This window comes from Topomyia yanbarensis, chromosome 1 (genome assembly GCF_030247195.1).
Source record: "Topomyia yanbarensis strain Yona2022 chromosome 1, ASM3024719v1, whole genome shotgun sequence".
Classification (NCBI taxonomy): Eukaryota; Metazoa; Arthropoda; class Insecta; order Diptera; family Culicidae; genus Topomyia; species Topomyia yanbarensis.
The window spans coordinates 40,079,899-40,093,119 of record NC_080670.1 but is presented as its reverse complement, the minus strand read 5'-3'; the positions used below and the strand labels follow the sequence as shown (position 1 = coordinate 40,093,119).

The following is a 13,221-nucleotide window of genomic DNA, read 5'->3' as shown; positions in this document are numbered from 1 at the left end:
ACGTAATAACGCAGAATGTAAATTGTACACTTCAAAACAAAATTAGTAGTGCTTGAGATTTTAACCCAAAATGGGACATTTGGTCAGTTTAAGTTATAGAATTCTTTACAGGTCCAGCTATCGAGATTTCTTTTCAATTTTGCATTCCAGTGCACATCTGTTTCTTACAGATCGGAATAAATTCTATCTCTACTACATAAAGCAATCCCCTCCTACTTATAGCAGTCACAACCAATAACAGCTGTTTTCTTTTTTTTTCTTTTCCACCCACAGGTTGCCGGCAAACTGGACGATATCTACAAAACCGGCAAACTCGCTCACTCCGAACTGGACGAGCGAGCCCTGGATGCACTGAAAGAGTTCCCCGTGGACGGTGCCTTGAATGTGCTGAGCCAGTTCCTAGAATCCAACCTGGAGCATGTGTCGAACAAATCGGCCTACCTGTGCGGGGTTATGAAAACCTACCGGTAAGTTCTAATCAAAACCGTTTGAACTGACGTATCTAACCGTTCCCCTTCTCAACTCCAATTGCAGACAGAAAAGCAGAGCCACCCAACAAGGACTTCCCACACCTGCAATAACAGTACAAGCGAAAGGTCCCGACGAGGACAAGATCAAAGCGATTCTGGAACGCACAGGATACACACTCGACGTGACCACAGGTATTGTACCAGGCGGCTGTCGAAACACTAAACAATCGTCTAACTCGGTCATTTTAATTTTTCACCCCGGCAGGACAACGAAAGTACGGGGGGCCTCCTCCAAACTGGGAAGGTGGCACTCCGGGCAACGGTTGTGAGGTTTTCTGCGGTAAGATACCAAAGGATATGTACGAGGACGAGCTGATACCGCTGTTTGAGAAGTGCGGTAAAATATGGGATCTCCGCCTGATGATGGACCCGATGACGGGTACGAATCGGGGCTACGCTTTCGTCACCTTCACCTCGCGAGACGCCGCCTGCAATGCAGTGAGGGAGGTAAGTCCGTTCGGCTTCTAATTTGTTACGCCCATCTTCCTCGTTCTGTTTTCGTCCTTCGGCTTGATACCCCCCATCCATCCATCCATCCATTCCATCTTTTGTTATTCTGTTATTGTTCTAGTTCACCCTTTCTGAGTAGTCCCCCCGCGCCCAAAAGTTCCACCCATTCCTTAACACCCACTCTCTCTCTGTCCATCCGGAAATGTTCGCTCTCACCTGTCTGTTTCAGGTACTAGTAATTCCCGTAGTTTGTAGCTCTAGCGTTAGCTTCACCTTTCATTGATGATATCTGATTACGATCCCTAATGAATCATATTATAAACTTCCTTTTTCGGACCAACCCGTAACTACTTGTGTAATGCATTGCAGCAATATTCATCAAAAACAAACGAAAACAAAAAAAAAACATTATTAGATCGAAAACAGCAATAAAGGAATAATTTGCGCATCACTTCGGAAGGGATCGAACCTATATGTAGTAGCAAAAACATCTCGGTCTGGCTTTACGTAGGCATACGGTACAGGTTAAGCTCTTTCCTTCTATCGGTCGGACGGAATTGGCTTTGGCATGATTTGGAAGGAAAGGATTAGTACGACTGATGCTGGAGAGGGTTTAATTTTGTTCTTGTTAAAATATAAACACTGTGTTAGATGATAGCGGTAACCCCTAACTACTAGTTCTCTGTTTATCTTTCATTCAACTCAACTAGAAACTGAGTAGAGGTGATTGGTGTTTCGTGGTTTTTTTCGGTTTAAATTTATATATTTCAAACGGATTCCGTAGATTTATTAACAATAGGAATAACAACACGACAGTACCCGAAGGTGCTGATTCGATTTCGAAATCTGGTTTGGTCTAAAACAATTTATAAGCTCTTGTTTTTTTTTTTTCTTTATTTCGGGTTCGTTTCTTTAGTTCGGTTTCCGTTTGTTTTTATTAAATTTAGTTTTTTTTACTATTTTACTGGTATGTTTCGATTTTTAGCGAAAGTTTTTAGTTTCTCTAGGATACACATGTATGCATTCAAAAAAATTAGTTCTAAATAGTAAATGAATCCAAATCCAAATGGGAAGTGTTCGGAAATGTCGATGACATTAACGAACGCTGCAAGTCAAGGGAAACGCTGCCTTTCGATTGACTCTTTCAAGGTTCCAAAAACAACAATAGTATGCATGATCAGATAATGATAATTGAAGCTCGTTAGAAGCAAGCCACTGAGGTGAAATTCTGTCGGAGCTGAGGGTTACATCTGACACCTTGTCTCTACGAGATCATGTCAAAGTTGGGTGGTTTACCACTTTGAATATGTGCTACTTCAGTATTATCCAAGGTCTCTCAGATGGATATCTTTGCTGCCTTAAATAATGTAATGGGCATTTTCGTTATTTGTAGCCGATTATCGGTGGACACCCATTACGATTATAGTACAATAGAATCCTTCTGTAATCATCAAACGATAAGTGTTTATTATGGGTTGAACATGGATTTTTGCTCTATGTTATGAGTCAGAGTAGCTACGACAGAGCTATAAATATGACGAGTTGTGACGTCGAATTTACAGGGTGTGCCATCTGGTCCCTTGATATTTGAACTTTGAATATATTAGGGACATTTTCTGCTATATTATAAATATTTTAACCTTAAAATCCTTTCTCGAGTTAGAAAAATGTCAGTCTCTAAGTGCGAGGTTTAGAATCGAACACACACTACTGGGCTATGACCGGCTCTCTCAATACCATCAGATCCATTTTTGAATACAAAGTCGCCTAAATAATCTCTTCCGTGCGATATGCGAAAGTAGCTGCTTTGCAGGCATGGTATTGGCCTACATTCTAGGTGCGTTATTCAAAGATTTTGCTTAAAGATTCAGCACTTCGTCTTACCAGCGCTGCGATATCCGGTCTGGTGATGGGGCTGCTATCTGGGATTTATCTGACGAGGTAATGAACTTCTCTTTCAATCCTCCGTTCCGAGATAGACTTTGTTACGAGAAGCTCCTGACAATGAGAACAGATTCGGATTCGGATCGTAAATTAACGCATTCAACGCATTTGCTGATCCAAACAGTGACTTTCCCGTCATGTAGTGTTTTCTTCACCAGAGAGGGCAATATGAGCTTTGTCCGTTATCATAAACCAGGCTCGGTATCGCTCATTTTTATGCTGGTATTGTTATCCGACAAACGGTACAAGCCGGCACCGAACGACGTACCGAAATCGTCGACATTTATCGAACTCGAGTGAAAAATGACAGCATTATTTAATGATGAAATATTTACATACGCATGCACGAGGCATTTCACGAGAAGTTGTCGTACCACTCTAGTGGTAGGCAACGAAGACAGGATTAGTAAATGTCAAGTATTCAGAAGCTTTCTGTATGAAAATTCGGACCCAAAAGTACAGATTTACCTTTCTGCAGAAGGTGAGATAAATTGTTCGTTTATGCTGAACTTTAATTTCTGATTAGAGCACAGTCATTCGCTTGAACTATCAAAGGGCCAATTCCACAAAACTTCGTTCACGTCTGGTATCTCTTAAAGACTCCATTCATTCCGTCCTCGCACTATCGGATAGAAATGAAAATTTCAGTTGATAATCTTGTTTTTATAGATCTTCGAAACTTTAGAAATTATTTTATTCTGTAAGCTATGGATTTGAGTTTCGACTTCGTCTCTTCAGCATCTGAAAGACCGTCTTGACCACTGGATAGACATTAAATGAACGAACAAACAACTCGCTTCCAACTAGCAAGAACTCGGCCAATTTGTAGCCTGTATAGCACCCCAAATAGTCAATAAGCATTATAACGTAGCCTAATATCTGCTTTAGATCTGCATAAAAAGCAGTTATATACCCTAGTAACAATTGTAGTTTTATGACACTCTTCAAGGCTTTCTCAAAACCTAGATTGTAGTGTGCTATAAAACTTAAATTGTTACTTGGGTAGAGCCGTTAGGCCCCATATTATGATTTTATGCTGATATAATGCCATAAAAGGCAAAATATTGTGCTCTTGCTGCACAGATTGACAGCCCGTTTTCTCAATTAGTAATGCCATTATATAAAACTGTCCAATTTTTAAGCCTGTTATCAGCACTATTCAGGTTATTAAAAAGCGTTTATGGACTGTCATTATCCGGTGGTTTCGCACCTTGTCTTATCACTTACAAAGAGTGCGCTGCTTTTGCTGCCTAGGATTTTATTTATTAACAGATTAAGGCCGAAGTGGCCTGTGCCGTATACAAAAGATTCCTCCATTCCACTCGGTCCATGGCCGCGCGTTGCCAGCCAGGCAGTCTGCGAAGGGTCCGCAAATCGTCTTCCACCTGGTCGATCCATCGTGCTCGCTGCGCGCCACGTCTTCTTGTACCGGTCGGATTGCAATTGAGAACCGTTTTCACCGGGCTATTGTCCGACATTCTGGCTACGTGCCCGGCCCACCGTAGTCGTCCGATTTTCGCGGTATGACAGATGGGCGGCTCCCCCAACAGCTGATGCAACTCATGGTTCATTCGCCGTCTCCATGTGCCGTCTTCCATCTGTACTCCACCGTAGATGGTACGCAGCACTTTCCGTTCGAAGACACCAAGTGCGCGTTGGTCCTCCACGAGCATGGTCCAGGTCTCGTGCCCGTAGAGAACTACCGGTCTAATCAGCGTCTTGTAGATGGTCAACTTCGTACGACGGCGAACTCTGTTCGACCGAAGTGTCTTGCGGAGGCCAAAGTAAGCACGATTTCCTGCCACGATGCGTCTACGAATCTCTCCACCAGTGAGCCCAAGTACACGAACTCTTCAACCACCTCGATTTCGTCGCCACCGATGCAAACTCGAAGCGGGCGGCTCTCATTCTCTTCTCGTGAACCTCTTCCTATCATGTACTTTGTCTTCGACGTGTTGATGGCAAGTCCGACGCGCTTGGCTTCACTTTTCAGTCTGATGTAGGCTTCCTCCATCTTCTCAAAGTTTCGTGCAATAATATCAACGTCATCGGCGAAGCCAAGTAACTGAACGGACTTTGTGAAAATCGTACCACTCGTGTCGATCCCTGCTCTTCTTATTACACCTTCCAGCGCGATGTTGAATAACAGACACGAGAGACCATCACCTTGCCGTAACCCTCTGCGTGATTCGAAGGGACTCGAGAGCGTCCCTGAGACACGTACTACGCACATCACCCGATCCATCGTCGCCTTCACTAATCGCGTCAGTTTGTCTGGGAATCCGTACTCGTGCATAATCTGCCATAGCTGATCTCGATCGATAGTGTCGTATGCGGCTTTGAAGTCGATGAACAAATGATGTGTGGGTACATTGTACTCGCGGCATTTCTGCAGTACTTGACGAAGAGCGAACACCTGGTCCGTGGTAGATCGTTCGCTCATGAAACCCGCCTGGTACTGCCCCACGAACTCTCTTGCAATTGGTGATAGTCGACGGCATAGTATTTGGGAGGGTACCTTGTAGGCGGCGTTCAGCAGGGTGATTGCTCGGTAATTACAGCAGTCCAGCTTGTCGCCCTTTTTGTAGATAGGACACACGACACCTTCCATCCACTCCTCCGGTAAAATCTCCTCCTCCCAAATCTTGGTAATCACCCAGTGCAGCGCTTTAGCCAGTGGCTCGCCACCGTGTTTTAGTAGCTCGCTTGGTATTTGGTCAACCCCAGCGGCTTTATTATTTTTGAGCCGGCTGATCTCCTCCTGGATTTCTTGGAGATCCGGAGCCGGTAGTGCTGCCTAGGATATATTGTATATCTTAGAATGCAATGAAAAATGCCGAATCAAATTTTAAAGAGAATATATGTAACAATGCATGTATTAGCATTATAATACCTCTATAATAGCACTAAATGCCTATAAAAAGCATACAAACTTTAAGCATGCATGTATCATGAACGCGTTATATCAGTTTTGTATACGTATATAGAGCCAGCGATAATGCTATATTTTGACAGTACCTTTATGCATTTGCAATGCTAATGTAGAGCTTGGTTGCATTGTAAATGTTGAAATATATAATTTTCATACAATTTTAACGCAAATGTTTAGCCAATATTGTGCTATGACTGTTTATGATTACTTGGGAACCAGGGCAGCCACAAATGATTACCTGAATAGTGGTCAAGTTTTCTCCGACAAGGAAAATAATCGTTGTATCTTGGAAGCACTATCAACTTTGTCAAAAACATTAAGTTTCGAAGACTCACCATTTAAAAATACGATTTTAGTATCGCTTCTAACGCAAAATTGGGTCCTAACTATTTTCTTTATAGAAAAAATTAGGCTGTGTCTGAACTAAAAGTTCTAAAGATCTAAAAAATGTTTTTGCAAGTATCTCAAACATTGAACTGAATTGAACATTTTTTGCAGAATTTTTCGTATTTCAGTTTTTTCGAAAAAAAGTTATCGATGTATATGCAAAAATGGAGTTTATTATTATGCTGGTCTATAAAAGATTCTGAGAGACAGGGATAACTAGCATAAAAATAGATTAAGCGGTTTATGAGGTCGCTGATTACGATTCTGATCACAGAGTTTGAAAATTCAAAATGGCGGCTACACAATGGCTGCTATTTTTTTACGAAATTTGCAAATTTTGTTACAATGAGTATAAAACTCGATCTACGAGAGTTTATGGGGTCGCTGATTACGATTTTGATGTCAGAATTCGAAAATTCAAAATGAGGCCTACAAAATGGCAACCATTTTTTACGAAATTGGCAAATTTTGTTACAGTCAGTATAAAACTCGATTCACGGTTTTTTTGGGTCGCGCTGTCGCCATATTGGATCCGCCATTTTAAATTTAGCATTTTCGACGTCAGAATCAGTGACCCCGAAAACCCCTTGTAAGACGTTTTAGGCAAATACAAAAAAAAACATAAATTTAGCCAGGCACAGTCGCCATATAAAACCTACGTAAAGCTAAAAATAACAGTAATAACAAGGGAAAAAATTCATAAGAGATTTTTCTAACCCGAAGAGGCGAATGACCTTAAGGTTAAAACCTCTATAATCGAAATAAAAAAAGGGAAAAAATCGCGTCGCAAATGGTTAATGTGTCCTTTCTATGCGCGAAGAGATTATGTTCCAGGGCTAGGTGGGACCACTGTTACTATGATTATCGAACAAAGATATAAATTTCTGAAAAAACCAAAGAATTTTTATAATTTTAATTTAGTTCGTTTGAAACTGCCCCACGCGTTAGCTTAAGTGAGCCGAGCAAGTTTTATATTTTTACAATCATTAGAATTCGAAAAATAGCATGTCATTGCAGTGTTTTTCAACATGCAGAATTCTACAAAACACCGGAAAAATTTATCAACGATCTCGGCTGGGATTGGATTCAGACCCCCTGAGGTGAGAAACGGCCACGCTTACCACTCAACCACCGGCACCGTCGATAGCCGTTTTCTTTGTTATCACTGGTGGTGCCGGCTGTTGATTTGGAGATGCTATATGCAGCAATTATTGACCGACAAACTGCATGAACCTGCAACCATTCATCCACCGTCCTGTTAAACGTTTGAAGCTGAATTTGTGGAAGACGGGTGTGGTCAAAAAACAATTACAAACTCTGTGAAGATTTCAAGCCTCTGAAAACTCAGAAAGCGATCAGCTTTGTTAGAATTAGAAGCATTCTGGCTTTTGAAAGTCTTACATTTAAGTGTGCAGAACGTTTACAGTTCAGAGCTTTGCTTAGTAAGCCTTCCATCGAGCGTTGATCAATCTGGGCTTCCAGTGTTCTAGAAGTTAGATGGGTCCTGGCATGTTGGGGGATCGAAGCTAGCGGGGCTGCTACTAAGGAGAACAAACTTGAAAGAAATCCAAGTTTTCAAAATGCTCTAAGTTGCGGGGGCCTTGCTTACCAAGTCTGACGTTAGCTCAATCTCGTGTTTCTGGGTTCATTGGTTTAGAAGAGTTCGCAAACGTTGGCGACTATTAAATCTCTACATCTATTCTGAACAGAGGTTAAAATATTCGCTCATTCTCACGACAAGCAGTTTATCGCACAGCTTTTTCTTCCTTAGTAGGCACGGACCCAACTTTTCACCTTTCAAGAAATAGCGAGTATTTGCTGACAATGCAGTATGGAAGCGTGATAATTTCGCAGCTTCGGACCTCTTGATAAATTAAGTTCAAGAGAAACCATTAATATATTACATTATAGAATTTATTTCTCCACATTATTGCAGTATTTTCATTCTAAGGATCTGTATCTACTCATTTTTGTGAATTTTTGCGAAACCATTAGTTATTCGGCAGTTTTACATTGGGCGCGAAAATATCATCTCATATTATACCGCGAAAAGATAAGATCCAATGCTGTCTTGTCGAGAAAAGTTGGAGAGCAAACAATGTTACATCGTATGTTTGCTTTTTTATTGCTGGTCGAAGTAGGTGAAATATCGCCTTATTCTGTTCACGAATGCGAAAATTGTAAACTCTGATTCTGAACATTCTAGAGCAGGTATGAGAAAAGTTTAAAAGTTGTCGCTTATTACGATTTCTAGTCTTTCGAAGCAGAAGAGTTCCGCAATCGGCGCAATTTCGAAACTACAGAATCTCCAGAGTCAAACACTGAAGAGGTTACAGATAGTTGTAGAATCAGAAGCGATTTTTAAAATTATTCCTGCAATATTTTTTCTCCTAGTGTCATTCGTAACGGATTGCATTTCTTCATGTATCGATATGGTTTTTTTCAAATGTCGTTTTTCATTGAAAAATACCGGGGCAGTAGATTGCACTGGTTTTGCAATCTGCTTTTTGTTTGTTTTTTAGCAGAAGGAGGAATGAAACACGTCTAGTGGTCTGCTCTTCTGCTAGAAAATGAAACATTAGTGCAATCCCCTTCCTCGGGGGTTTTTAATGAAAAACTCCAAAAGTAGCCTGCATTAAGGGCGTGTTGTTGGGTCCGTTTGATGCACTTTGATACTGTCATCAAAAAAGACGGAAGTGTTAAATTTAACTTCGACGACGTGGTGCGTGTTATTTTTCACTATGAAATGTTCTGCCACAGCAATACTATTTAACGTTATTGGTACTGTTGCGTGTATGGTGGAACTGTGCATAAGTAACAAAGCGGCGCAGATATCAAATAAAGCGACTGGCGTATTAAATTTATTCCATTTAATTGCATTTGTGGCACTGTAGCTATACCTTTATTTGAACTCTCCTTTTTTCTTTCGTCTCGTATTACATGATACTGTCGAAATTTGTTGAAATTACTTTGCTTAGTTATATTTGTAATTTGAGCCATATCCAACAATCCGTTAAATAATAAAAAATCAAATAATTGTTAGAACTAATCTATTTGAATGCATACAGTTAAATCCTATTTTTAAATCTTATTTCTGTTCTAGTTTTTCGTATACCATGCAACTTCTCAGATCGTTATGCTGCATAACGGAAACAACAGTTGCTTTTATCTCAAGCATGTTCTATACCTACAAAGTCTATCTATCAATTTCTAACCGTTTACACTGTGATCGCTCGATTACCGCTTCGAGCCTACTACCTCTCTCTCTTGTTTATCAATCAATCAATCGATCAATCAATCAACTCCTCCTGTAAAATACACCCATGAGCAGTAACCACAGAACCGAACCATCCGGACATCCTGATGCCGAAAGCAAAGCAACCCAACAATTCACCTGTAATTAACCCGCCTGATATCTTGGCGCGCTCCGTCTAATGGTTTGTCCACGGCCTACTGTTCGGTAGTTTGTAGTTAAAAAAAGAAACAACAAAACAGCACATCCCCATCACCCCACCGAAATTGAAACAACCACCACCACCACAACAACAGAAAACAACCACTCGCCCACGATCGCATCCGTTCGGTCGGAGCAACCCAGCAGTTGACACACAGCACGCGCATTCAAAATAAACACACCCGTTACGCTTACCCACTCTCAACGGCTTCCGAATGGCACAAGGAAGTCCCTCCCCGTATAAATAACGGGACACGCGTCGTTGTCTAAAGCTGTCGTCCCGTCCGCGTCTTCGGTGAAATAACATAAACGACACGCGAAAAGTCATCACCCGAGTCGACCTTCTCGCGTTTAGGTGCAGGAGCGGCAAAACTACAACAACAACCAAATAACAGGATCCTAATCAAGACAACAACAGCTGGATGACCTCGATCGATCGATCGAATTGATGGCAAACTGGCCAGGCATCGTTTAACCCTTTGCTATTACGGTACTTTGCCATGCTTCAGCGAATGGACCGACATGCCTGCGAACGGACCGATAGACATACTGACAGACAGACAGACAGACAAACGAGCAGACGGACACCCACGACACCGGCTAACGGTAACTCGTTGCACCCCATTATCCGCGAATACCAGGCCTGCTGTGTACCTTTTTGACCCTAATGTGACCCTAAGCGACCGACCGACAAATGTACGGACCAGTATGTGCACCTATGCCTTTCTTCCCCCCATTTCTGTGTGTCGTTTCAATGCGATCACCTGCTGTATGCTAGGGAAGGACCACGCAATTTCGCAGATAATCTGCATGCCTCCCTCCCGTGAATGAACGGATAGATTGATGGCCGTTGCCATTGCCGTGCTTCCGTCGATAAAGTTCGATGCAGGTCCTTTCGAAGAAAGACTTTCACCCTTCCGGGAATAAAAGCAACAGAAAAAAAAAACTAAATGAAGAGAAATTAATGACCTGTGGCAAGTCAGCTGGCTTCCGGTTTGTTGCTGATTGGGCGAAATGAAGCAGGAAAATGGACGAAAAGAAAGCAAACCAGCGCCTACAGAAAACAAGAAAAAAATAGGTGGTGGCAGCTGCTACCGGGTTGATAAATTGCTGTGGATCGTTTTTTGTTGTCCTTCTGCTGTTGTTGCAGTTTTTTGTTGTTGTTTTGGGCTAACGATGCATCAACGGAGTGAACGGAGCTGCAGCAGCAACAGCAGCAGGTCAAGTTTGCGCCTCTGGCAATCTTTGGCGTTTGGTCAAACGATGTGGTAAATTGTGGCGTTTTGTTTCTTGGAATGGAGGAAGAATGGAATGGGTTTTTGATCCCTAACGCCAGAAAACGATTACGTCGTAAAAGCGAAATTTTAGGTCATCGAGAGATGATAGCGTCGATGTCTTCATTTACTGTATGCTTGTTCGGCTAATGTTGGGTACAAGGCCGATAATGCTACGAAAAAAAAATCGCTCTGAGGTCCTTGAAACAATTTTAATTTTTTTCTGCCGAATTTCAGCTTTCTCGCATCTTTTGCTAAAATCTCAACAGCTGGAATCAGGAATCAGAATATGTTGGCTTAAATGGCACGTTCCCCGTATGTAGTCGGGTATTTGTGCCTTGCCGTGTGTTTTCATCATTTCCTGAGCGGAAGAAAAGGACAAGGAGGTGTGGGGAAGTTGAATTGGAAGGGTGGGAAAATAACAGCACAAAAACAAAAATAAACAACAGGTAAGTTAAACTCACAAGTAGTTCAACTTGCCTGCGAATAAGCCTAAGGCTCTTTACCACATTGCATAAGAAACTTTAGTATGTCGCTGAGTTTCAGTCGTCCAAACATGCTTTCGTCTATATAACGACGGCCGAAGACTCGAAATCGCAATTGCGCTACCGCTGGACAGTTGCATATCAGATGATATGAGGTTCCGTAGTCGGATTCACAAAGATCACATGAAAAAAATTTAGCGCGCTGAATAGTTGCGATGTGATAGTTGAGTTTGCAGTGGCCGGTTAAAGCCCTGGTCAGCATGCCGCAGTGGAGCTTCGAAAAATGTAGGAGATTTTTCGAAATCACTGGGCACGGTTGTTCTAGAAACGCCTTTGTTTGGCGACACGTTTGTAGATTTCTCCAATAATTGCGGTGCTCGGACAAAGCCTAGGACCGTATTTTTTCCCTTATCCAACTTGTCGAAATTGGCAACGCGGGCTCAGGACCAACGAAGTCAATCGCTGAACCTGCCCTGGCCAATTCGTCAGCCCATTCATTTCCAGTAATACCGCAATGTCCGGGCACCCAGACAAGGTAGATAGTGTTGACAGTGCTTAGTTCTTCGATTTGGGTTCGGCACGCGATCACTAGCTTGGACCGGGATTTGTCTGAGCTAAGGGCCTTGATTGCAGCCTGACTATCGGAGCAGAAGTTTATAACTCTGCCGGACAAACTCAGTTGAAGGGCCGTTTGTACCCCGCACATAATTGCAAAGATTTCTGCTTGGAATACAGTACAGTATCTACCTAGTGAGTGAGATTGTTCCAATCTCATTTCACGACAGTAGACACCAGCACCAGCACGTCCCTCCATCAGAGAACCGTCAGTGTAACAGACCATTTGCGTTTGTTGTTGTCTTTCCATATAGCCAGACAACCACTCCTCTCGAGAGGGAATCTTCACATGGAATGTCCTGTAAGGAAAACTACATGTGAGTGTAATATCGCTGGGAGCAAGAATATCTTCACCCCATTGTAACCATTTGTGACCACAATCGTGTATGGTAGCAAGATCAACATGGTTACTGTTCCAAAGCCCAGTAACCTGCAATCTGTATGCACATGACAGTGCTTCTTTTTTGAGGCGTATGTGTAATGGTTTGATATTTAGAAGTGCCTCAAGAGCAGCAGTCGGAGTCGTGGTGAAAGCACCAGTCAACGCCATGAGCGCCATTCTTTGCAGATGGTTTAGCTTTGACTGGACTGTCACCACCTCTTCCCTCTGCCACCACATAAGGCATCCGTATGACAGTATTGGACGTACAATTGTCGTGTAAATCCAATAGATGTATTTAGGTTTGAGACCCCAGGTCTTTCCAAAAGTTCGTCTGCACTGCCCGAAGGCCATGCACGCTTTCTTGACTCTGAACTCAATGTGAGCAGACCAATTCAGTTTGGAATCCAATATGACTCCAACGTATTTGACTTGATCCGCACACAGTAACTCAGAATCAAAGAACTGCAAGGGACGAGCCCCGGTTGTTATTCGCTTCTTCGTGAAAAGAACCATTGAAGTTTTGCTTGGGTTAACTGATAGTTTAACTTGTCGATACCACTGTTCGACAGCTATTAATTCCTGTTGCATTAAGTCAAAGATTGTTCCGATGCAAAATTCAGTAATTAGTATTTGGTAATCGTCAGCAAACCCGTAGGTTGGAAATCCAAGCTCATTGAGTTTCTTCAACAAGCCGTCGGCTATCAAGTTCCATAACAAAGGTGACAGAACGCCGCCCTGTGGACAACCGCAAACACTCAACTTCCGTAT

The 13,221-nt window shown here is 42.3% G+C and overlaps 1 protein-coding gene across 1 annotated transcript in view; it reads left to right on the top strand.

The window, feature by feature from the left end:
* The window catches only part of LOC131694995 (heterogeneous nuclear ribonucleoprotein R), a 60,581-nt gene that overhangs the window by 26,358 nt on the left and 21,002 nt on the right, over window positions 1-13,221 (top strand). Inside the window, exons 3-5 of the mRNA XM_058983536.1 lie at window positions 274-467; window positions 535-662; window positions 736-977. Coding sequence (XP_058839519.1) covers window positions 274-467; window positions 535-662; window positions 736-977 — 564 coding nt within the window. The remainder of the gene's footprint in view (window positions 1-273; window positions 468-534; window positions 663-735; window positions 978-13,221) is intronic.